This window comes from Sorex araneus, chromosome X (genome assembly GCF_027595985.1).
Source record: "Sorex araneus isolate mSorAra2 chromosome X, mSorAra2.pri, whole genome shotgun sequence".
Lineage (NCBI taxonomy): Eukaryota > Metazoa > Chordata > Mammalia > Eulipotyphla > Soricidae > Sorex > Sorex araneus.
In genome coordinates, this window is record NC_073313.1 from 364,618,992 (window position 1) to 364,644,707 (window position 25,716).

General features: G+C 55.1%; 1 protein-coding gene across 1 annotated transcript in view; it reads left to right on the forward strand.

The window, feature by feature from the left end:
• LCLAT1 (lysocardiolipin acyltransferase 1) overlaps window positions 1–25,716 on the forward strand; it is a 129,585-nt gene that overhangs the window by 43,935 nt on the left and 59,934 nt on the right. Inside the window, exons 2-3 of the mRNA XM_055122389.1 lie at window positions 10,679–10,847; window positions 15,658–15,856. Coding sequence (XP_054978364.1) covers window positions 10,683–10,847; window positions 15,658–15,856 — 364 coding nt within the window. The 5' untranslated portion in view covers window positions 10,679–10,682. The remainder of the gene's footprint in view (window positions 1–10,678; window positions 10,848–15,657; window positions 15,857–25,716) is intronic.

Below are 25,716 nucleotides of genomic sequence, written 5' to 3' on the forward strand. Positions count from 1 at the left end.
GTATTCTCCACCCCAGGAATGTCCCTCGGGTAATGGGATAGCGCTTCATCTCGCCTCTGGCCTGCTCTGGGATTCTGTGGCCTGGGTTTTGGTTCTCTTTGATCCTCTGGTGCTCCGTCCTGTGTGTGCACTCTTCTTTTCTAACTTCTCAGGTCGTAGTTAGCATGTCTTACCTCCAGGGTAGATTTGGTTTATTAATCTGTGTTTTTGTAATCTCTGCCAAATGGACGTGTGGATGTTAAGATACAACACGGCCCACACGGTGTCGTATCTGCTCACAGTGTCGTATCTGCTCACAGTGTCGCATCTGCTCACAGTGTCGTATCTACTCACAGTGTCGTATCTACTCACAGTGTCGTATCTGCTCAGTGTCGTATCTGCTCACAGTGTCGTATCTGCTCACAGTGTCGTATCTACTCACAGTGTCGTATCTACTCACAGTGTCGTATCTACTCACAGTGTTGTATCTGCTCACAGTGTCGTATCTACTCACAGTGTCGTATCTACTCACAGTGTCGTATCTGCTCACAGTGTTGTATCTGCTCACAGTGTCGTATCTGCTCACAGTGTTGTATCTGCTCACGGTGTCGTATCTGCTCACAGTGTCGTATCTACTCACAGTGTCGTATCTGCTCACAGTGTTGTATCTGCTCACAGTGTCGTATCTGCCCACAGTGTCGTATCTGCTCACAGTGTTGTATCTGCTCAGTGTCGTATCTGCCCACAGTGTCGTATCTGCTCACAGTGTTGTATCTGCTCACAGTGTCGTATCTGCCCACAGTGTCGTATCTGCTCACAGTGTTGTATCTGCTCACAGTGTCGTATCTGCTCACAGTGTTGTATCTACTCACAGTGTCGTATCTACTCACAGTGTCGTATCTACTCACAGTGTTGTATCTGCTCACAGTGTCGTATCTGCTCACGTATCTGCTCACAGTGTCGTATCTGCCCACAGTGTCGTATCTGCTCACAGTGTTGTATCTGCTCAGTGTCATATCTGCTCACAGTGTCGTATCTACTCACAGTGTCGTATCTACTCACAGTGTCGTATCTACTCACAGTGTTGTATCTGCTCACAGTGTCGTATCTGCTCACAGTGTTGTATCTACTCACAGTGTCGTATCTGCTCACAGTGTCGTATCTGCTCACGGTGTCGTATCTGCTCACGGTGTCGCATCTGCTCACGGTGTCGTATCTGCTCACAGTGTCGTATCTGCTCACAGTGTTGTATCTGCTCACGGTGCAGCGACAAGGCTGCGCCTTTACACTGCCCACAGAACTGTGCCACCGTCACCACCACCTAATTTTAGAACCTTTCCCATGTATTTGCTTGCACAGCAAACTTCATGCTTACTGGCTGGTGCCCCGCGCCCCAGGCTTCTCTCCTGGGAGCCTCTGGCCGGTCGCTGTCCCTGAAGGGCGGCGTGTCTGGACACTGCATCCGAATGAATCGTACAAGGTGGGAAGACGGGTCCACGTTCACTCAGCCTCGTGCTTTCAGAGTCCGTCTCCGTTGTCGCATGCGTCACTACTCCGTCTCTCTTCCCGTTGAGTCAGTTTCCACTCGTGGACGGCGTCGTTTTTTGGTTTCATGTGTGTCAAGTGAAGGATGGACATTTGGACCATTTTCACTCTCTCTGAACACCTGTGTACTGTTCGGTCGGCCCTCTCGGTTCACTCTGCTGGTGCGCGTGCTGGGCCCTGCGCGTCTCCGCCGCTGCCGTTTGCGGTCTGCCGTCCGCACTCTGCCGCAAATTGCCTCCTGAGTACCAGGGTCCGAGCGGGGCTGCGTGCCCCGGGCTTCCCGAGCTGGTTCCCTGCAGTAGTGCGCTGCTTCACGTGGCCGTGTGTGGTTTGATTTTTGCCTTTTATAAAGGAAGCCTTGTTCGGTTACAGGAAATTGTTGAAATATGTGTGCTTGCCATTTACACCAAAAACGAAACGGGTAACATTTTCATTTTCAGCAAAATGCTTGCTGATAATTCACATTACTTGAAATAACTTGCAGGAAACCAAACCCAACAAATTTTGTAGGTTTGGAAGAATTTCCTTATGACCAATGAGTCGGTGTTCATTGGGCCCCATAAAGAAGAGTATCCAGGGGTCAGCATCTTAATCTCTCTCTCTGTCTCTCTGTGTCTCTCTTCTTCCTCTCTCTTTTTGGGCCACATGTGGTGGTGTCTAGGGCTTACTCCTGGCTCTGTACTCAGTGCTCACTCCTGGTGGGCTCCGGGTACCATATGGGATGCTGGAGATCATACCTGGTTGTCCATGTGCAAAGCAAACGTCCTACCTGCTGGACTGTTGCTCCAGCTCCGGTAATGACTCTTTTGACCCCACGCCCCTGAGTGTCACTCTTCCTCCAGGTCTTGTTTGCAGATTCGTCTCTTTTTGTGTTTGTTGCGGGGTCTCAATAATTTGGTGTTTGCCTTCTGCTTTAAGAACAACCCTTACTCTTCATCTCTGACAACGTGGCATATGTACGCACACTCACACAAGTGTGGGTGTGTGTGTGCGTACATATGTACATACATATGAAGTTCATTTCCATGCTAATTGCATCAGTAATGCATCAGTGTTAGCTGATATGTTTTCAGTTCCACGCAGAAGGGGATTTTAGAAAACAATGTTCTGGAACAGGGCTGGAGGCACTGCCTGCTGGCTTCAGTGCAGCTTTGCATGCGGGAGGTTTGGGTTTGACCCCTGGCCCCGCAAGTCTCTCCAAGGGCTACCCGAGCACTGAGTCAGGAGTAGTTCCGGAGCATATCCAGGATGAGCACCACTTCCCCCGAGTCCCTCCCCCAGCACACACACTGCTTTCCCCAATGATATAATTGTAAAACTCACAGTTGCGTTTTTCCCCTTTCCCTTCTCGAGGGGGTGCGGGGGGCTTCTTGAGCCAGTTTCCTGTGCTCTCCTACGCCGCGTCCGGACTCGCCTCCTCTGAGCAGGTCTGCGAGGAAGCCCGCGGGCTGGTGACTTTGCTGTGTGCCTTCCCTCTAGTCTGTCCCCTTCACTCCGCGGTACCTGCAGTTCCCGGCGTCTGTGTCCTGTACCCAGTGGGTGCCGCCCGCGGTGTGCACTTCCTGTCCCTGGCCGGGAGCAGCTGTGTGCCCGCCTAGAGATCGTCCCCAGCCCGTGTTTCTCATCAGCTACAGGTTTGGGTCCCTGCCCAGGGCTGGAGGGGGCCAGTGGCTGGGCGCCCCTCTGCCCGCCACCCTTTCAGTTGCTGAGCTCCGGGAGTCTGTCGTCTTTGTGCTCGGTCCCCGGCCCGTTTTCTCCAGATGGAACCCTCCCAGGTCTCAGAGGAGACGTCCCCTCCGGCGGGCCGGGTCCTCTGGGTTTCTGGCTGCCGAGGGCGTCCTGTTCGTCCGGGACACTGTGTCTGCCCAAGTCACAGGCAGCTTCACGCAGACACTGATCTCAGGGCGCAGTGAAAGTGGAGCGCCCCGTCCCCTCCGTGGCTGCCCCTGTGCGACCCAGCCTGGCCCCCGCGTCCTCCCGCTCTCAGCCTGGTTCCGGGAGCACTGACTCGATCTGGGCTGTGCTCTTGCCCGAGAGCACGAAGCTTGAATGGCAGACGCGGTAGGTGTCTGAGTCCGAGCTACGAGCCTCGCACGCAGTGTAGACCAGGAGCCCAGGCCTGCCGGGGCCCTGCTCTTCTGCAGGAGGCGTTCTCAGGGTCGGGAGCGGGTGACGAGGGCACGTGCCTGGCACGCGCCCAGTCCCGTTTGGTTCCTGACCAGAGCATCGTTCCCTGTGCCCCGAGAAGCCGTCCGCCCCTGTACCACCCTGGCATGGCCCGGGGAATCCTGGCACCGTCGGCTCTGAGCAGCGTGACCTCCTCTGGCACTCGTGTAGAGTGCTCACCTGGTGGCCGGAAATTGCCGGGGGTCCCTGAACCTCCTCTCCGCATCCCCAACAACCCCCAAGCCCCTCCGCCCCAACGAAGAGATGGGCTTGTTTTGCCCGGTGCCCCTGGTGATGCTCAGGTAGGTGATGAGCATTCTTTTCTCACCCCTCCCCCATTCTCCCCCCTTCCCCTCCCCCAGCCCTGGGCTGTGGCGGCTTATTCTAGAGAGCCACATGGCAGAGTCGGGAGCTGCAGAAACTCGTCCTTGCTGCTGTGGGTCACTGGCTCTCGGGGGGTCTTTCGTTTGCCCTCAGGCTTGGAGCTGCGAACGTCTCCGTGTCCACCTGCGCGGGCGTCCCCATGCGCCCCCTTCCCTCTGCTGGGGACCCCGCCCTGCGCCAGGAAGCCCCCCGCTGAGCACCCCAGAGCGTCCAGCTGCTTCTCGTCAGGCCATGTGAGCTCAGATGGAACGAGAGGCCGTTGGACTCGTGACGTCTGACGCCCTCGGTCGGGGCCTCTGAGAACTGGTTTCACACCGGTTGATTTTTTCCAGATTTTGCCATCAGACCTACCATTCCCTGTTCTTCCTTCCTCCATCCTGCCCTCCCTCCTTTCTCAGTCTGTCCTCTACCTAGAGATCCCCCCCCTGCCCCGGGAGGGCAAAGGTTATGTCTCTTGTACCTTACATGTGTGTGTGTGTGTGTGTGTGTGTGTGTGTGTGTGTGTGTGTGTGTGTGTGTGTGTGTGTGTCACTTTGGGGGGGTCACACCCGGCTCTGCTCGATGATGTATGATGTACTCCCAGCTCTTCACTCAGATTCCTTCTGATGGAGCCGGGGGGGGCGGGCACACGGGGGGCTGGAGCCGCTGCGGTTCGTGCTTGAGGCACCGTGCGCGCCTGCTGTTTGAGCTGCCGGGGAAGGCGCCTCGATGCCCCTGACTCTGGGTTTAAACAGAGAAGGCAAGCGGGTTAACTTAACATGATTCAGTTCTTCCCTTTCAAAGGGTTCTTTGGAGCACAAGTCAGGGACGAGTGTTCTGTTTCTTGGCAACTTTCCCCTCCCCCCCCCCGTGTATGTGGGGGGGGGGTGTTGTGTGGAGGGTACACACCCGGTGGTGCTCAGGGCCTACTCCTAGGTCTGTGCTCAGAAATCACTCCTGGTGGGCTCAGGGACCATAGGGGATGCAGAGACCAGACCCCGGCCGACCGCAGGGTAGGCCGCTGCCCTGCCGCTTACTCACTGCGGCTGGGTTCGGGGGAACTTCTTAGCCGCTCCCGGCTAGAGCCTTTCCCTCCGGAGACGGTGTGTGGTGTGGGGGGGCGGCCGTGTGGCTCAGGGGTGTTGCTGCTCTTGATGTTCTCGGTGGTTTTTAATTTGTCCTGAACTTTACTCAGGCTTGCAAGTATGCCAGGCAGGCCGCTGGCCAAGAGGTAGAAGTATTCCTCCGACCACACTGAGTCGTCTTGCCCCGACTCCGGGGTCGGGGAATTAGGCACTGCTGGCGGGTGGACTGGTTCAGCGGCTGCTTTTCCTTCCTGTTCCTTCCCCGCGTCCCACCTTCCTCCCTTTCCTCGGGCACCCAGCAGCACGTGGGCTCAGGCGGCACGTGCGCCGAGGTTTCTTTTTGTGTCCGGGGCACTGGTAGTCTTTTGAGATGCTTCGGGAAAGGTGAAATCACGTAGCTTTTCCCCTCTTGTCTGTTCCATCGTCCAAGCCGTGGTACTCAGGCCATGCCCCCACTCCCTCCTGCTGCCTCACGCACGCTTCATCGGTCCCGGAAGATGTTTCAGGTCTTTGTGGCTTCCTTGTATTTCTTGCAGTGACTCACCCGAACGGAAGTGCATCTTTTTGTCTAAGTCTAGCTTATCTTGAGCATACATTCTTTTATTTTTTCTTTTTGATTGAATCACTGTGAGATGCAGTTGCAAAGCTTTCGTGATTGAGTTTCAGTCATACAATGATCAAACACCCATCCCTCCACCAGTGCACATTCTCCACCACCAGTGTCCCCAGTATCCCCGTCATCCCCACCCTTCCCCGCCTCTCTGGCAGACAACTTCCCCCACACTCTCGCTCTGCTTTCGGGCATTATGGCTTGCAATACAGATACTGAGAGGCTGTCACGTTTGGTCCTCTACCTACTTTCAGCACACATCCCCCATCCCGAACGATCCCTCCAGCCATCACTGACTGAGTGATCCCTCCTCTATCCCAGCTGCCTTCTCCCCCAGCTCATGAGGCAGGCTTCCAACTAGAGCATAAATTCTTAAATACCAATTTTAGTAACTTGCTGGCATTGAGGTTTCAGTCAAAACTTGTTATTATTTATGTATTTATTTGACTTGGGCCTTCCTCACGCTGCTGGCGGCCGTCAGGGCTGCCCAGGTGGTGGCAGGGCTCGAACCCAGGGCCTCTGGCGAGTGAGGTGAAGTCCTACAGCCCCGTGCGCTTCATCCTCAGCCCTGCAACTGGTTTGCTTTTTTTAAAAAAAAATTGGTAAAATGAGTTAAGCTGGATAATTAAATGGTGACGTTCCATAAAATTTACTTTCAATTAGCAGTTTGCTTCCTAAAATAATTTCAAGTCGTTTTGCAGTTAAAATACACGAGAATGCCAACAAGAGTAAAAATCAGATTGTAAGAGGAGAAGGAGATAGTAATAACCATAATCTTCGCCGCTAGGATTGAGTGTTGAATTTAGTCTGTGTGTTTGGAGACTTGAGAGGAAAACCAATCGAGTTCCCACCGCGGAGTCTCGGGGCAAACCGTTCCGTGAGGCAGAACAGATGTGTTTGTGTTACCAAACTCCCCCAGACTCGTAAATGCTCCTCAGAAACCAGATCCAGAAAAAGTTTAAAAATGTATCGGTTGATTTAAAAGAAATCAATCTCATAAATATTTCACTTCTACTCCTGGAGAGCTGCATCCCCCGCGATGTCGGGTGGGAGGTGCTCAGAGAGCTTCCGGAGTTGGGTGTTAGAGCATCTCGACTCAATTATTTCAGTACTGAGCACAGTCACAATCTGCGGCAGTGCAGTAATCCCAGTAATTAGGCTCTGATTGTTCAGCCGTTAAAACACGTTACTTTCATTACTTAGCCATCGTCTTGCAATCATGTCTTGTCACATATGCAGCAGTCGACACTAGTGTTCACGCTCCCATCCTGTGTATTTTGGTTTTGTCATTTGACTCCAGACCAGTGTGGTGCTCGTTCACCGGGGATCTTCTTGGGAGATTAGAAACCCGCGCAGTGTGTTTGTCTCAGCGGATCCCAAGGATCGTTTCTGGCAGAGTAGTTGCTGAGGGATTGTCGCAGAGATGCCTCCAACCCGAGGCAGTTTATTAGAAACTGCTGTTGCTGCTGGTGTCGGTGTTGCTGTTGTTGGTATTGTTGTTGCTGGTGGTGTTGCTGTTGCTGTTGCTGGTGGTGTCCGTACTGCTATTGCTGATGGTGTCAGTGTTGCTGTTGCTGGTGGTGTTACTGTTGCGGTTGGTGGTGTCAAGTGTTGCTGTTGCTGGCGGTGTTACTGTTGCTGTTGCTGGTGGTGTCCGTACTGCTATTGCTGGTGGTGTTACTGTTGCTGTTGCTGGTGGTGCCAGTGTTGCTGTTGCTGGTGGTGTCGGTACTGCTATTGCTGGTGGTGTTGGTGTTGGTGTTGCTGGTGGTGTCACTGTTGCAGTTGCTGGTGTGGTCACTGCTGCTGCTGTCTTTGCTGGTACTGTGCCTGCTCTTGCTGCTTGCCCGGCAATGCTTGCAGGTCCCGTGCTGGGATGGAATCCCGGCCGCCCCCACAGAGCAGGCGTGCTAGTACTGAGCCACATCCCAGCCCGCTTTATTCGTAATTGAAAAGCAGTCCTATATTTATAAAAGGGCACGGATTGGAAACTACAGGCAGGCCGAGAGACGGACGGGCGAAGGCCTTTGCCCTGCGTGCACCTGGTGCATCCCTGAACCCCACCAGGAACGCCCCCCAGATAGAGCCAGGAGGGAGCCCTAACACCCCGGGTGTGGGCCCCAGACCAGAGCGTTTGAAACGTGGTTCTCTCTCTCTGCCGGGAGAGTTGCCGCCGAAAGCCTCTTCGCTGCCGCCGACCGCAGGAGTGTGCGGTGTGTGGTGTGTGCAGACCCCGAGTCTAACCCTGGCACAGTGTCCTGGGAGTCACGGGGGGGTGGTGACCTCTAGGAGAAGGAGGTGCTGGGCGCCTGCAGCCCCTGCTGTCCCCGTCCCCCGGGACACCTGCTGCCTTCCGCGTTCATGGTCCCCGCCCTGGAACTGTGATCGCCTCTTAGGGCGCTCGTGGGCTGGTGGGAGACAGGCTGGGGGGCCTGGTTCTGGTTCCCGGCAGGGCGGCTCTGGCGGGAGCAGGGCCTGGGGGACGCCGAGTGCCCTGCACGGGACTGAGCAGACCGCGTCCGGAGGCAGTTGGAGACTGTGCTCGGGGCTCCCCGCTGTCGCGCCCGAGGCAGGGCTGGCGGAGGGTGCGGGGACCCAGGGGTCTGAGTTCCCGTCCTGCCCCCAGTGTCCACGGAATGAATGATGGCACTGGAGGCGCTGGGCACGGAGCCAGGTGGTCTGTGCAAGGCCCGGGGTTGCCATGGTTTGGGGGCCCGTGTGTTCCCCGGGCTGGGGGGCGGGGTGGGGGTGTCTTGCTCAGCGTCCCCGACCTGGGCGCCCCCTCCGGCCGTCCTGGGTGCCCTTGGCCTCCCGCGGTCTCTGGGCCTCTTCCTTATCTGTGCTCATTCCCTTGCCTTTCCTGGGGGCTGGGGAGCTCCCGAGCAGTGCTCGAGGGGCCCTGGGGCCACTGCCGGTGTCTACTCCCTCCGGTGTCAGGCCTGTTCCTCGTGGGGAGGCTGTTTGCAGACCTTGCGGGTGCGTCTCCCGATTCCCCGCCGTCCGTGCTGTGGGTCAGGAGAGGGACAGGGCTCAGGGCCGTTGCCCGCGAGGTGAGTCACACTGACCCCGGTTCTCTGTCTGGGCCTGTGTGCCCCAGAGACTGTCTCTGTCGTCCCAGTTCCGGAAGCTCCACGCGTGTGCCTGTGTTTGTGGGATCATTTCTGTTTATTCCCTTTGCTTTGGGGCTGGGGGGTCTCCCAGCTTTGCTCAGAGGACCCCGGGGTCTCTCCCGTGGTGTTCGGCCCGCAGGGGTGGCTCGTCCAGGCTCAGCTGTGGAGATGTGGCGCCCAGGGCTGCGTCCAGCAGTGCTCGGGAGGCCCGGCCAGGGCAGGGTCAGCCTGCACGCCCTGCACTCCGGCCCCCTGGGCTGGCTCCACACCCCCCTTTTCTTGTTGTGGTTGCTATGGTGACCAGTTGTAGTGCGCACGGGGTGCTGGTGCGTGTCCATGCGCACAGGGAGAGCAGAGATCTCCTCTCCGGCCACCGGAGGAGCGGGCGGGTCTCACCGCAGATGCAGCTCGGCCCGCCGGCGCCGGCGCCGTTGGCGAAGAGGATGCAAAAGCCGAGGGCGGGAGGCCGGGAGGACTGGCACGCCGGCCCGCCTCTTTGTGGAGCGCCCTGGACTCCCCGGGGCCCCCGGTGGAGACGGACCTTTCCTGGGCCTCGACACGGGGACCAGTCGCTGAGGCAGCCGTGGCCTGTCCGCCCCCTCTGGGTGGCCCTGTCCGCCCCCTCTGGGTGGCCCTGCTGGGAGAGGCTCCTGCGCTCAGCCTGGATGGATATTTGCCAAGTGGTGCTCGGGGCACTGCTCACGCCGCCGGGGCTGTGCGTGTCATGGGGACACGTCTGACGTTGCCCAGGGCTGTGCGTGTCATGGGGACATGTCTGACGTTGCCCAGGGCTGTGCATGTCATAGGGACACGTCTGACGCTGCCCAGGGCTGTGCGTGTCTTGGGGACGCGTCTGACTCTGCCCGGGGCTGTGTGTCGTGGGGACGCGTCTGATGCCGCCGGGGCTGTGCGTGTCGTGGGGACACGTCTGTCGCTGTCAGGGCTGTGTGTGTTGTGGGGACACGTCTGTCGCTCCCCACATCTGTGGACGTTGTGGGGACATATGTGCCGGTGTTGTTCATGCTGTGGGGTGTGGTGAGCGTCTCGGACCTGTGGCGTGATGCCCTCTCCCCTCCCCCTCCTCCCTTCCCCGTGTCGCCCTCCCTGTCTTGCTCAGCAGGGCGGGCACCTGACACCACAGTGTTCTGTGGGTGCGACACTTTCCTCCTCACGCTCTGGGAACACGTTCTTGCCCGGAGTCTCACTGGTTTCACGGTGGTGCAGATACCCGCATGGGCGCAGCGGGGCGGCGGGGGGGGTACGTGCCTCATACATGCTTGCTTCGGGGAGGGCTCCTGGACCCACTGCCGTGCTCCCTGGCTCACCACCAAGGTTCATGCTGGAAACCTAACAGGTGGCCCCGGGGCTCGAACTCAGGACGTTGTGGGGGCAGGACAGGAACTGTTCGCCTCTGAGTCATCCGGCCCTGGTAGCACGATCCGAGCTGCTTGTCCGCCAAACCCTGAGACTCCGAAGGTGTAGAAGATACGGACTAAAGGCAGGGCCAGGGAGGACGAGGGGGCAGGGGAGAGAGTCAGCGAGCGCGAGGAGGCGGTGAGCGCGCTGGTCACACTCAGGGCTGTCTCCCAAAGGCTTGCGCGACTCTCCTCCACTCGGGCACATCGATGGACAGCGGGACGACAGTGCTACAGTGCTGCAGTGCCACCCATGAGCGCGCGCGGGGGGTGGCCTCCACCAGAGTCACGCTCACTCCTCAGAGCGCTGATTGGATACGACGAGTACGTCATTAAGAAGTAGGGTCCGGGCAGTTCCATGCACAGTAATAACGTATGTTGTTGTTTTCTCTTTGTATCTTTCAGAATCATGGTGTCATGGAAAGGAATTTACTTTATACTCACTCTGTTTTGGGGAAGCTTTTTTGGAAGCATTTTCATGCTGGGCCCCTTTTTACCTCTGATGTTCATCAACCCATCTTGGTACCGCTGGATCAACAACCGCCTGGTGGCCACCTGGCTCACGCTCCCTGTGGTAAGTCACACGCCGAGGCACTCTTTCGTGGTACCAGAGACACCTGAGGGCGGAGAGCGGGAAGGACCAAGCTAGGCAGGCAGTAGCTGCATGGAAATCTAGCTGACTAAGAAATGGATTCCCCAGGGCTGGAGTGATAGCACAGCGGGGAGGGCATTTGCTTTGCACGCGGCCAACCCGGGTTCAAATCCCAGCATCCCATATGGTTCCCTGAGCACTGCCAGGAGTCATTCCTGAGTGCAAAGCCAGGAGTAACCCCTGAGCATCGCCGGGTGTGACCCAAAAAGAAAAAAAAAGAAATGGATTGCCCACTTAAGAACGCGCCAGTAATTCTCATGCCTGCTCCTTCCACTTTCCTCATTGATGCACCTGCTGGGGTTCTGCTTTGCAGAGCGTCACCCCTGTTTTTTGGTCAGATGGAGAATAACTTGCCAGGCGGGTATTTCTTCCAATCAGTTTTCCCATCCTGCCACCCACCCCTGCCCCATGCTTTTACAGGGTGCTAAAGGAATAGCTTTTTATTTATTCAGAAGGAATTTATCACCCGCACACACACACAACACACACACACACACACACACACACACACACACACACACACACCATAGATGCTCTATATTTGAAGCAGTCCCCAGCAGTTAAAAGTCGTCTTTCACTAAAAATAAATGAGGGTCAATGCACTTAGACTAATTATTGCTTCACGGAAATAATCGCCAAGTGCCTGTCTCTTTCGTAAGCTTTCCATACATTAAAATGATCCCAGTGGCCAGATTTTTCGCGTCTTACTATTTTTAAGGAGCATATTTTTTCCTGTGCTAAATGAGGTGCCACAGTGACATCCTTGAGAATCTCAGCACGGAGGTCACCTCGATCCACCCTTCCTGTGTGCCCAAGGCTCCCTTCTGGAATAGACCCGGCCTTCCGGTCAGCTGTCTCTCGCAGCGTTAGAGCTAGGGGAGTGCAGGTCTCCGTGCCGTTCTCCTGGGGATGTCACCGTACTGTCAGCGTTACACCCTGTGTGCCCAGGGCAATTCCTGCTTCTCGGTATTCAGAATCTCCCCAGCCGCCTGACGCCCACTGACTTCTGGGGTTTTAGGAACAATCCTTGGGCGTCTGTCTCGTGGCCATAAGACGTTTTTCGAACCGCCCATCCAGGCTGCACGGGCTTCTCCTGAGGGCTGTCCAGCCTGAGTGTGGAGCAGGCGCGGACCACTGGCAGTGCTGAACCTGATCTCCGTCCCCACCTGCTGCTGTGCCCGGTGTCCGGGGAACGGCAGCCAGGGAGTGCACGACCTTAAGCGAAGCAGGGGATACACCGAGCTGGGCTGGCGACTGCCAAGGGGAGACCTGCTTGGAGCTGAGAGGTGTGCAGGCCTGCCTTTCCCCCAGACACCCTGAGGTGCCAGGGCAAGGTCTGAGGGCCTGGGGCAGGTGGCCAGCCACTCTTTGCGACCGTGACCGGGGCCTCCTAGTCCTGGGGCTCGCCTTCGCAGTGGGACCTTGGAGCCAGTCGCTAGTGGTGTGTGAGACCCTTAGAAACTGCTTCTGCATTTCGGGGCCGGAGCGATAGCACAGCGGGTAGGGTGTTTGCCTTACACGCGGCCGACCCGGGTTCGATCCCCGGCATCCCATATGGTCCCCCAAGCACTGCCAGGAGTAATTCCTGAGTGCGAATCCAGGAGTAACTCCTGAGCATCGCTGGGTGTGACCCAAAAAGCAAAAAAAAAGAAAAAAAAAAAAGAAACTGCTTCTGCATTTCTCACCCTGGGGAAAGCTTTGACCGCTTAGAGCACAGTCATGGCCCTGCTGGCACCAGCTCAGCATCAGAACCGAGACTTGATCAAATCGGTGTAGGCCTGGCTTCTCCAGGAGACCCGAGTTCTCTGCACTCCAACGAGATTCAAAGTATAACCATGCAAATGATGTCTTCTCGCCTGACGCAGCTTTCAACTTGGATCAGTACATTTCCAGGGTATTTTCTAGGTATCAGAACTTTATTTTCTGTGTAGGGAATTTATCCCTCTGCCTGGGGAAAGATATAAATAATCACGTCCACAGCTCCTGCTCATCAGGTGTTTAAAATGAATCGTGTCAGCTTGACATCGAGGCTGTTCAGGAGGCTTTCTAGAATTTTCGAGCATGTTCTGCTGGAGTCCCTGGGACAGAAGCAGAAGCAGCCAAGCTCTCGGCCCGGCAGTCTGGGGGCCTTGAATTTTGACACTTTCCGTAGTGAAAACCACGAGTCTGTTTTGGGCTCCGGGGAAACGTGAGGTTCTGTTTCGACAGGCCTCGGGCTGTCAGCGCTCTCCTGCAGGACACCGGGCAGGTAGCGGTCAGCCTGCTTCGGCGAGGGACGGGGAGGGCAGCCAGCGGAAACGGACACGAGCAGCTCGTGTTTGGGACCCAGAGTGGAGCCCGAAGGTCGTCTTGGATAGTGACGTCACACAGCGCCCCTGGGTCAGGTCACAGGACTCGGGTATTTCTCATCCGGGGTCCGGGTGTTGGAGCTTCCTCCGTGGCCAGGACCCTTCCACCAGGGAGGTTCATGCTCACACCCCAGCTCTCCTTCCGGGAGATTCATGCTCACACCCCAGCTCTCCTTCTGAGAGCTTCATGCGTCACACCCCAGCTCTCCTTCCGGGAGCTTCATGCGTCACACCCCAGCTCTCCGTGGCTCTCTGCCGTGAGAAATCATCACGTGGGTGGTCACGGACCCCTTGGAAAAGTTGGTGCAAACCACAGACATTTCGTAGTTAAATCCAGAGGATCATGTTTAACTCTCCAAGATGTCAACACTGTGACTCTATAATAGTTGCAACCTAAACCACTTCTGATACCTTCTGTAGCCAATGTTTCTTTTGACCGCTTTCCCGTGGGCCTCTATTTTTGCAGTCCTGTGGGTCTTCGATATCGTGTTCTTTCATATTATCCAGCAAAGTGTGCCTTTAAGTTTCATAGACTTTTCAGTGAACTTTGCCACCCCCACGCCCCCAAATCCCAAATAAAAACAAAAACGAAAATCCCTAAGCTGAAAAGCTTTTCTTTAAGGGGTCACACTAACGCTCCACCAGGTCAAGAAATAGAGTATTAGCCGACCCTCAGCAAACACTTAGTGTCCCAACACGGTGGCGTCCTGTGGAGTGGAAGAAGCCACGGGCTGGTGTGAAACGGGAAGGAAGAGCCAGAAGGCCACCTCGCCAGGCCCCGAAGCGTCCGGCTGCCTGCTTATGAGTCTTGCAAGCGGATGCACTTCTGTGTTGCTTTTCCTTCTGCCTGGCCATGCTGTGCCCTTGTTGCCGCCCTGACATCACTTTCTTTGCTGCCAAACCGTTTCTCCTACGTGGCCTCGTCCCTTTCTGCTACTCTAGGAGTGCCACAGTATGTGCTGGAGAACTGTTGATCTTACTGGAATATTGCTTAAAAATCTAAGGAAGTGGGGCCGAAGAGATAGTATAGTGGTAGGGTGCTTGCCTTGCACGCGGCCGACCCTAGTTCAATCCCCAGCATCCCTTATGGACCAGGAGTAACTCCCCGGGCACTGCCAGGAGTGGCCTATGAACAAGACAATAAAGAAATGTGTTTTTTTTCCTCTTAATATTTTGTATATAGTCTATGTCTAGCCGTCAGAAAAGTTAAACAAACCTAGCAAATGTTTAAGCATTTCCGTGTACCACATTCCGCTGTAGGAGCTGGGCTTGCAACACTTTTGTAAGAAGTGCAGTAATTTGGGGCTGGAGCGATAGCACGGCGGGGAGGGTGTCTGCCTTGCACACGGCCACCCCACATTCGATTCCCATCATCCCATCCCCAAGCACCACCAGGAGTAATTCCTGAGTGCAACGCCAGGAGTAACCCCTGTGCATCGTTGGGTGAGATCCAAAAAGCAAAAGACCGGAAGTGCAGTAATTTAATTTTCTATATAGTGTTGCACTGTAGCAGTGTCATCCCGTTGTTTATTGATTTGCTGGAGCGGGCACCAGTAACATCTCCGTTGTGAGACTTGTTGTTACTGTTTTTGGCATATCGAATACGCCACGGGGAGCTTGCCAGGCTCTGCCATGTGGGCTGGATGCTCTCTGTAGTTTGCCAGGCTCTCCGAGAGGGACGGAGGAATCGAACCCGGGTCGGCTGCATGCAAGGCAAACACCCTACCCACTATGCTATCGCTCCAGCCCCCATATAGTGTTAAGGTCAGCAAATAACTGTTTTAAAGATCTGAAAGAGAGAAAGTGAAGAGCAACTTTCTGCTCCCTCCCCTTTGAACCCAAAATCCTGGCAGCGGGGGTGGGGTGGGGTGGGGGCGTGGAGTCACACCCAGCTGTGCTCAGGGGTCACTCCTCGGGCGGCTTGGGGGATCCAACCCAGGTCGGCTGTGTGCAAAGGCTAGTGCTCCTCCCACTATCCTGCTTATCTGTCCCCTCGGTGTTAAACTCAGTGACTCTTCTTTAAGAATAAGTAGTATACAGTATCTGTGACCTTAAAACGTACCATGGAATTCTGTGTACCTCTTGTATTTTTAAAGCAACTTAACGTATCGTGAAGATTTTCATGAAAGATAGTGGTTTTTTTTTAAAAACTTAGAAAACTGCCAGACTCTTAAATTAGCGGAGCCAGAAATGGATCCTGAGCCTTCCCAGCCTCGTTATTCCTGATTCAACTTGGCCTTGATTTAATTTAGATGCGAGCGTCGTGAAATGCATCACGCTCTTTGCCTCAGTTATCGGAGACGGGCAGCTAAGGACACGCTTGCCCCACCCTGGGGAGCCGTGGCGGGAGAATGGCCCCTCCCGTCCCTCTTGTCTCTCCGCAGGCCTTGCTGGAGACCATGTTTGGGGTGAAAGTGATCATCACAGGTGACGCGTTTGTCCCCGGGGAAAGAAGCGTCATCATCATGAATCACCGGACGAGGATGGACTGGATGTTCCTGTGGAACTGTCTGATGCGGTACAGCTACCTCAGGCTGGAGAAAGTGTGCCTGAAAGCCAGTCTCAAAAGCGTTCCCGGCTTTGGTAGGTAGCCCCCCTCCCCCCCCCCCCCCCCCCGCTGATGTGACACTGTGCCTTTGCTGTGTGATTGCCCAGCTCAGACTGGGGGTCATTCTCTGGCCTGGCCGGAGGAGGGACGCCTCTCCTGGGTTGCCTTCCCATGTCGGGAAAACGGGCCCTGGCGTCTTTCTTGCCTGGTGGGTGGTGACACTGTTCCCGTCTGATTTGAAGGCTCCTGGGTGGGAAAGGAGAATGTTCTCCAGGGTGTGGGTTGTGTCCAGGGGGCCCTGACGCTTTGAAGGGCGCCTGGTCCCATGGCTCTTCCGGGCCCACGTTGGGTGGTTCGGCCCCCAGGCGGCACCCATGCTGACTCCTTCCCGGAGCCCCTGGAGGGAACTGGCGACATGCTTGGTGCGGTTTCCTGAGCACCCTTAGTCCAGGGACGTGTAACGAAGCTTTCTTTCCAGTGCGCTTATTGTGCACTTTGACATCAGGATTGCTAGAAGCACTTCCTGCCCAGGGTCAGAACTGTGTCATGTTCATTGGATGGGAAACGCTGCTTTTTTCACCTTTTTTTTAAAAAAAAAAAAATTAAAGCACTGTGATTTACAAAGTTATTCATCGTTGAATATTTTTACAATATCAGCACCGATCCCACCACCCACGGTCAGCTTCCCTTCACCAGTGTGCCCAGGCCCCCTCCCCTGCCCCCTCACACCCCTCCAGTGTGCCCCGTGACAGGCACCTCTCCAGTCTGGGTGCTAAAGTTTGGGTCTCCTGATTTCGGGGCTGTTGGCTCTGTGACTTGGATATTTGGCTCTCCCATTCCTTACCACGACCTTTGTACCTGGCCCCCCCTGACTACCCGTTGCTTCTCATCTGTCTCTTTACCCCCTCCCCCCTGTCTGTATGCCTGCCTTCCTTCCTTCCTTCCTTCCTTCCTTCCTTCCTTCCTTCCTTCCTTCCTTCCTTCCTTCCTTCCTTCCTTCCTTCCTTCCTTCCTTCCTTCCTTCCTTCCCTTCCTCCCTCCCTCCGTCTCCCTCCTCCTTCCGTCCTTCTTCCTCCCTCCCTCCCTCCCTCCCTCCCTCCCTCCCTCCCTCCCTCCCTCCCTCCCTTCCTTCCTTCCCTCCCTCCCTTTCTCCCTCCCTGCCTCCCTCCCTCCCTCCCTCCCTCCTTCCCTCCCTCTCCTTCTTCCCTCCCTCCCTCCCTCCCTCCCTCCCTCCTTCCCTCCCTCTCCTTCTTCCCTCCCTTCCTCCCTCCCTCCCTCCCTCCCTCCCTCTCCTTCTTCCCTTCCTTCCTCCCTCCCTCCCTCCCTCCCTCTCCTTCTTCCCTCCCTTCCTCCCTTCCTCCCTTCCTCCCTCCCTCCCTTCCTCCCTCCCTTCCTTCCTTCCTTCCTTCCTTCCTTCCTTCCTTCCTTCCTTCCTTCCTTCCTTCCTTCCTTCCTTCCTTCCTTCCCTCCCTCTCCTTCCTTCCTTCTTCTGTCCTTCTTTCCTCCTTCCCTCCCTCCCTCCCTCCCTCCCTCCTTCCCTCCCTCCCTCCCTCTCCTTCTTCCCTCCCTTCCTCCCTTCCTTCCTCCCTCCCTTCCTCCCTTCCTCCCTCCCTCCCTTCCTTCCTTCCTTCCTTCCTTCCTTCCTTCCTTCCTTCCTTCCTTCCTTCCTTCCTTCCTTCCTTCCTTCCTTCCTTCCTCTCTTTCTTTTCTTTCTTTCCTTCCTTCTTTCTCTTTCTCTCTTTCTTTTCCCTATACTCTGGGGTCAAGGTTGAACAGGGTGCCCCCGCCCCTTTAAACTATTGCATTCCCTCGTCCAGTCATTCTAAGTATGACATAGAAGTGATATCCGGTGTTCATCCCTTTCTGGCTTACTTCATTTAACATGATGTCTCCCAGTTCCAACCATGTTGCAGCAAATTGCACAACTTCATCGTTCCTTACAGCTGTGTCGTGTTCCATTGCACGTGGATATACCATATCTTCATGATCCACTTATCTGCCCTTGGACATCTAGGTTGAGTCCAACTTTCAGCTACCGTACTGAGTGCTGCAGTGAATAGTGGTGTGCGTATGTTCTTTTGAAGGAATGTTTGTCTGTCCTGGGGGTAGATACCCAAAGCTGCAGTTGCCGGGTGTATGGAAGCTCAGTTCTCAGTTTACTGTGTCCCCTCCATACTGTTTCCCAGGGGAGTTGGGCCAGACAGCATTCCCAGCGGCAGTGGATGGGCTCCTTATTCCCACACTCCCGCCAGCAGAGGTTGTTCTCGGTGTTTTTGACACGTGCCGTCCTCACTGGTGTGAGCTAATACCTCATCATCTCAATTTGGATTTTCCTAGTAATAAGTGACGATGAGCACTTTCTCACGTGCCTGTTGGTCTTCCTCAGAGAAATGTCTGTTCATTTCCTCTCCCCGCTTTTTGACGGGGTTTTTCATTTTGTGGTGATTGACCTTTGTGAGTTACTCTATAGATCCTGGATATTTATTGACCCTTTATTGGATGTATCGTTTAGTTTTAGCATGTGTGTCTTTTGCTATACAGAAACTTTGAAGTGTGATGTAGTCCCATTGCTTTAGTTTTGATTCTGTAGCCTTTGCCAGTGGTATATCTTGAAGATTCCTTTGAGGTCTGTGTCTTAGAGCTTGTTCTGTCTGTATTTTCCTCTGTCGATTCAGGTCTCATCTCAAGGTCTCCGGTGCACTTTGAGTTGACTTTCGTGTACGGTGTGAGATGTAGATCCAGCTTTAATTTCTTGCTTTTTATTTTTTTCCACTTTGGGTCACACCTGGCGATGCACAGAGGTTACTCCTGGCTCATGCACTCAGGAATGACTCCTGGCAGTGCTCAAGGGACCATATGGGATGCTGGGAATCGAACCCGGGCGGTTGCAAGGCAAACACCCTACCCACTGTGCTATTGCTCCAGCCCCCCGGCTTTAATTTCTTGTACATGGCTATTATCCAATTCTCCCAACACCATTTGTTGGAAAAGGCTGTCTTCATTCTGTTTCACGCTCTCAGTTCCTCTGTCAGATGCGCTGACCGCATACACGGGGGTTTACCCTGGGATATCCTGCTCTGTCCCAGCGGTCAGAGCGCCGTTCTTTACTCCAGTACATACTGTTTTGATCTGGGAGCGATGCTTCTGCATTTCCTGCTAAGCTGAGCCGTGATCCCAGCCCTTCGAGAGACATCACGGGGACGGACCCCAGGTGCCCTCCGAGCTGACGTCTCAGCAGCCGGCCACCCCTGGCCCTGCTCCTACGCCGTCTCGCTTTCCTGTGCCACGTTTCTGGCCTGAGTGTTTTGCCCTCTGGGCTCTGCTGCCACCAGTGTGCCTGGGTGCTCAGTGATCCCAGAAGGCAAAGGCTCGGCTCTGTGTGTGTGTGTGTGTGTGTGTGTGTATGTGTACGCTTGCGTGTGCATCTGTGTGTGTATTTGTGTGTGTGCGCTCACTCTGTGTGTGTGTGTGTGTGTGTGTGTGTGTGTGTGGCCTGTGACCGTGGCTTGATGTTTCCCTCGGCCGCCTGCCCGGGACAGTGGCTCCGGCTTGTCCTGCCCCTCAGGAGACGCTGGCCCACCCCACACCACCAGCGCGAAGCTTCCAGGTCTTTCATCCCCAGGCCTCGGGGTTCCTGGCGAGAGCGTCTGTCTCTGTCCTCGCAGGCCCGAGGGCGCCGGCGAGCACGGGCCTCAGAGAGCTGGTCAGTGGGCAGACGCCGCCCAGCAGCCCTCAGAACTGACCCCGGGAGAGACGGGAAGTCCCTCTTAGCTGCCTTACCGTCTTCCGCTTCACGCTGCAGTAGTGCGGTAAGGTGTTGAAGACTCGAGTGTGCTTGTGAGTTCGAGAAGGTCTGTGGGTGCGTGCGGGGGGCGGAAATCTTTCAAAGGGAAGTGTACAAGAGGCCGGCGAGTCACTCGCAGAGAAACTCAGCTATGAACTCTTTTTTTTTTCATTTTTCATTTTTTTATACATTTTTTAAATGAACCACTCTGAGATAGTTACAAAGCTTTCATGACTGAGTTTCATTCATACAATGATCAAACACCCGTCCCTCCACCAGTGTCCCTAGTATCCCTCCCGCCGCCCCCTGCTTCCGTGGCAGACAGTTTCCCCCACACTCTCTCTCTACTTTGGGGTGTTATAGTTTGCAGCACAGATACTGAGAGGCCATCACGTTTGGTCCTTTGTCTGCTTTCAGCACACATCTCCCACCCCTCCAGCCATCATTGACTTAGTGGTCCCTTCTCCATCCCAGCTGCCTTCTTCCTCAGGTCATGAGTCCAACTGTGGAGCTGATGAATTCTTTACAGTGGTGCAAGAGGGAAAAGAAAGAAGCCCTGTGTCTAGTCCAGAGCTCGAGCCCCGACAGGCCTCCCCGTGTGGGCTCTGGGGGCCGGTGGCTTCTGCTGCTCTCCCGCCCTGGGCGAGCGGAGGGAGCGACAGCCCCTGGCATTGCTCTGCAGCGTGTCTGGGAGACAGCACCGCAGACCCCCACCAGGTAGAGAGATTCCCGCAGCTCCTGCCCTCCCGGCACAGCAGCACCGCGGGGACCAAGAGCGGGGAGGGACGGCTTAAGGATGCACACCGTGGGGGAGTGGGAGCGGGTGGGGAAGGCCAGCGCCCGTCTTGCCGGCGGCCGACCATGAGCTCAACCCCCGGCACTGCATATGGCAGCGCACCGGGAGCCGTCCCCGAACACAGAGCCAAGAGCGGCCCTGAGTACCCGGGGGTACCCCCAGAGTCGAATAAATGAACCAACCGCGTCACACGGACAACTTAGCAGCATCACCGAGAAAGAGGCCGATCGCTGTTTGGGTTGAGCTGGGCCCGCCCGGCGGGGGTGACGGAAGCAGGGCAGCCGAGCTGCCCACTGGCCGAGGGGCACGCTTGGTGCCCCGAAACGGCCCTGCAGCGCCTGTTGGCCGCCCTGTTGGGTACTTACTCTGTGTGGCATCGGGTTCGTGAACCTGGGAAGGGTTTCTGTTTGTGTGTGTGTCAGGAACTGGGGCTTTCGGGTCTCTGACCTGTGATGTATTTGTCCGTTTGGGCCTCCACGGAGGAGATGCCAAATGCCCCCTCCTGGGGTTGACATTTCCCCCTGGGCTGACGGAGAGGGCTCGGCTGTGAAGCCATCGACCCGCCGTCCGTTGTCTGGGTGGGGGGGTTTGAAGCTGCCAGCTCAATTTCTCTCATTGATGTTGAGCTCTTCATTTGTCTGTAATTTGTCTCCACGAGGAGTGCTCTGATCTGTGTCCTCAGACTCCAGCGTGCCGTTGCCCCTCTCGCCCCCCCCGTGCCCCGCCCGGCCTCCTAGTGAGCTGGCGTTGGTCATCCTGAGTGATTCTCCCCCCACCCCGATGTATTTTTGTTCTCAGTTTCCGTGGTTTCTGTTCTATCTTGGTTGCTTCCTTCAATTAATTACCTTTAATTAGCTCTTAATCTAAGTCAGGCGGTATCTCCCGGCCCGAGAGCTCGCTCTCTTCCCTTCCCCGAGCACCCCCCCCCACTGGCGTGCGCCCCTCCGGGGCTGGTGCCTACGTGCTCCTCACAGCCTGCGGGCTGGAAGTCTGAGTCCTGTCCTTGGGTGGGGGGCCCCAGCCCCCACCAGAGCCGGGCCTGCTTCATCTCAGTCCCCAGGGCCTGTGGCAGTTCCCTCCCGCTCTTTACAGTTGGAATAACGCCGGCTCATAAGGGCACAGAGCTGTCAGGTGTCGCCGTGGCGCTGCAGGGCCTGTGGGTGCCGGTCTGGTCTCCGTCAAAGGCCCTGTTGGCACCCTCTACGCCTGTGCCCGCTCTCCTGTGTGCGGGTTCTAGAGCTTTCCCCGGAGACGCGCTTTGCCCAGCAGTAGGGTCGGGCCCTGTTTTACTGGGAAGTGGAAACTGTCTGAGCACTTGAATCTTCGGCCTGGATTCTAACCGCTGGCAGGACTCCGAGTCAGGATTCTAGAGTAGGCAGCGAATGTGACGCTTCCTTTGTCCTGCCCAGCGGGGTGCAGGGATCATCTTTCTGACTCTTTCAGCCAGTTATCACATGAGTTTTATTTTTTTAAGAGGAAAGTGTCCTGTTTTCTGTTGTGTTCTCACCGGCTTCCAGCTTGCAGCGAGGCCTGCCGGGCCTTTGGCTCCTCCGGCTCGTTCACTCGCTCCTTAAATACCCAGTGCAGGGCCAGAATGATAGTACCGCAGGCAGGCTGCCTGCCTTGCACACGGCCGACCCGTGTTCGATACCCGGCGCCCCAGATCCACCGGGAGTGATCCCTGCATGCAGAGCCAAGAATACGTCTTGAGCAGTGCCAAGTGTGGCCCCAGGACCAACCAAGCAAAACACCCGGTACAGCCCAGCCCCCTTCCCCCACCCCCCCAAGCCTTCCCCTCTGTGTCTTCTTGCTCTCAACTGTGAGCCGCCGAGGTGTGTGCTAAGGCCCGTTTGGACTCTGTGTTCTGGAAAGCGGACCTAGAAGAACAGACTCGTTGGTGGCAGAGCCCTCAGGCCCGTGGTACCTGCTCTGACGGCCTGGGAGAGAGAGAAGGGGGGGAGAGAGAGGGCGGGGGGGGGAGGGAGAGAGAGAGAGGAGAGAGAGAGAGAGAGAGAGCGCAGAGGGAAGGAGGGAGGGAGGGAGGGAGGGAGGGAGGGAGGGAGGGAGGGAGGGAGGGAGGGAGGGAGGGAGGGAGGGGAGAGAAAGAAAAAACCCAGCAGGTCCTTGCTTGGCCCCTCCCCCGCAGCTGCGTCCTGTGTGGGACACCAAGTCTCTATGCCGACTCTGCACGCACATCACCGTTCTGACTTCTCTGCTCTGCTCCCCTCGTTATTTTACATGGTTGCTTGTCTTGTCTCCTTTCTTTTCCTTTTTTGTCTTTTTTGGCATCCTTCTTAGCTTTGCCGTTGCCCCTTTTCTTTCTCTGCACAGGTTAGAAGCTCTTGTCAGAATGTCTCGCCAACAGGGTAAACTCACAAATATTTGTACTTTTTATAAGATTGCATGAAAAATGCAAATCGTTCATGAGAATTGAATTGCAAAAAAAACAACAACAACAACAGCAACAACAACAACAAATTTAGAAACTGGCGCAAGTGCCAAGTGAGGCAAGTCGAGGCCGGAGCCTGGGGAGCAGGCAGGAGGGAGCAGCCTGTTTCCCAGCCGGAGCAGAGGAGTTGGGAATTGTACAAGGAAATGATGGGCAGAAAGGAGCAAGAGGCCGGGCTCCCTGCAGGGGTGCGCCCGGAGGGGCCCCCAAGGGACCCAGCCCCTGTAGCCGGACGCCTCCAGAGCCCAGCCGCTGCCACACTCGCGGCTGCTCGCCACACGCTCAGGCCGAGCCTCGCCCACAGAGAACCTCCTCCTGGACCGTCCCTACCACACACCTTACTCCAAGAGCACTGCACCACTTTTGGTGGGGTTCAGAGTAGGAGGCAACCAACCTTAGAGGGAAATAGGTTTTTTTTTTTTTTTTGCTTTTTTGCTGGCTCTACACAGGGGTCCCTCCTGGCTCTGCACTCAGGAATTACCCCTGGCGGTGCTCAGGGGACCATATGGGGTGCTGGGAATCGAACCCGGGTCGGCCGCGTGCAAGGCAAACGCCCTACCCGCTGTGCTATTACTCCAGCCCCAGAAATAGTTTTTTTATGTGTATATACACACACATATATATATACATACGTATGTATGTATGTACGTATGTATGTATATAAGCACACAAGGTTCAACCTCTAACAACATGTTAATGATTCTTTATGGAAGGGCTTAATGGCCCTTGGATGAAATACAGCAGTCTCCACCTTCTTTCCCCTAAGGATACTTTTTTGTAGCATTCTCAGCGGTTTTCATGACAAACAATACAAAATATATTATTTCAGTTCTGCTTTGGGGCAGGGATTAAGGTTCGGGATGGAAACATCCGAAATATGGTGGTGGGAAGGTGTCATGGTGATGGGATTGGTGTTTGAATATTAAGTGTAATCAAATATTGTGAACTACTTTATAAAATGGCACTGTAGTCCCATTGTTTGTCGATTTGCTCCAGTGGGCACCCAGTAACGTCTCTGTTGTGTAACTTGTTACTGTTCTTGGCATATCGAATACGCCACAGGCAGCTTATAAGGCTCTGCCGTGTGGGCAAGATACTCTTTGATAGCTTGCCGGGCTTTCCGTGAGGGACAGAGGAATCGAACCTAGGTTGGCCGCGTGCAAGGCAAACGCCCTACCTACTGTGCTGTCGGTCTAGTCCTTTAAAAAATAAAATTTTTTTTTAAAAAAGAAAAAAAGGAAACAAGGAAAAAAGGAACAAGTGGGGAAGAGGGGCTGTGACTCAGTGGTCAGCTATGTCCTGCTGTGGACTTGATGAGAACTGGCCAGCCTTGGATGGGGGTCCTCAACATTCTCGTTTACAATTACTTCCAAATACAAGTTTGTTTCCCACGAGTTTATATAATTGCCCGGTCTGTAGTTCATACAATGTCTGGAGGAAAAGAGTATTTCATATGACTTACTGAGTTGATGAGTAGATGAAAATTAAAACTTCAGACCTTTTTTTTTGTGGGGGGTGGCGCAGGTGTTGGTTTTGGCCACACACAGTGATGCTGGGGGTCTGGGGGCCCCTCCCGGCTGCCTGGGGCCACCCCCAGGAGTACTCAGGTACTGAACCCAAGTCACACAGAGTTGGGCTCGGCTGGTTGGTCGCTTGTTTTTCTTCTTTGTTTGTTTGTTTTTTGGCTGTTTGGGCCACACCCAGCAGTGCTCAGGGGTTACTCTTGGCTCTGCGCTCGGGAATCACTCACAGTGATGCTCAGGGCATGCTCGGGGGACCCTAGGGGATGCCGGGGATCGAACCCGGGTCAGTGTGTGCAAGGCGAACACCTGCCACGCTGTTCTCCAGCTTGAGCCCTGGCTGCCGAGTCAGTTCTTCAGTCCTGAAAGTTCTTCTCCCTAAGTATAAAACGCACTGAAATATTCGACTCCAAAAGAATTTTCGAGGAATGTTTAGATTCTAAGTCAAAGTTCTAAGGAGTTTGGTAAGCTACCTTCCCTAGAATCTAAGATGAATGAAACTTTATCTAAGACAAAAGGGTTTCTAGAGTTAGATTTTTAAATTGTTACTTACAGTGGTAATATTAGTTACTACTAATTTTTTATTATTTATTTATTTATTTTTTGCTTTTTGGGTCACACCTGGCGATGCACAGGGGTTACTCCTGGCTTTGCACTCAGGAATTACCCCTGGCCGTGCTCAGGGGACCATATGGGATGCTGGGATTTGAACCCGGGTCGGCCGCGTGTAAGGCAAACGCCCTACCCACTGTGCTATCTCTCCAGCCCCCAATTTTTTATTTTTAGTGAAGTTTGTAACCCCTTAGTAACTATGGAATGAAAATTTTAATTGAATTTTAAAATGTTGATTTGTCTTCAGAATTGACCCTGTGCCCCTGCTTTCTCCCGGGAGGGGTGTTTGCCTCTGTGCCCGCCTGAGGCATGCATGCTTCCACTGGGTCCTTCACTGATCACGCTTGGAGAAGAATCGGAGGCTTTTCAAAAACCTAAAAACATTAGAGAGTGATTTTTAACATCGACTGCCATTCTTTAAAATTTCCTTACCACGGCCTCAGGATTTCCAAGTAAATTTTCATGTAATTCCGCAGCCCTAAATCTGCACCATAGTCACAGTGGCGAAAAGTGGGAAACCAGGGGCTGTGACGTGGCTCCGAGTGAGACCCGGGAGGAGTGGGCACTGACGGCCTCCGAGGGAGCTTCCATCAGGCCTCGCTTTGCGAAAGGCCGCGGAGCCCGAGTGCGTCTTTCCCGCCTGACGCAGCGGGAGGCTGTGGCGGGGACGTCCCCGAAGCCAGTGCAGCCCAGCGAGGCCCAGCGTGAGCATCCCGAGTCAGTCTCTGAGCCAC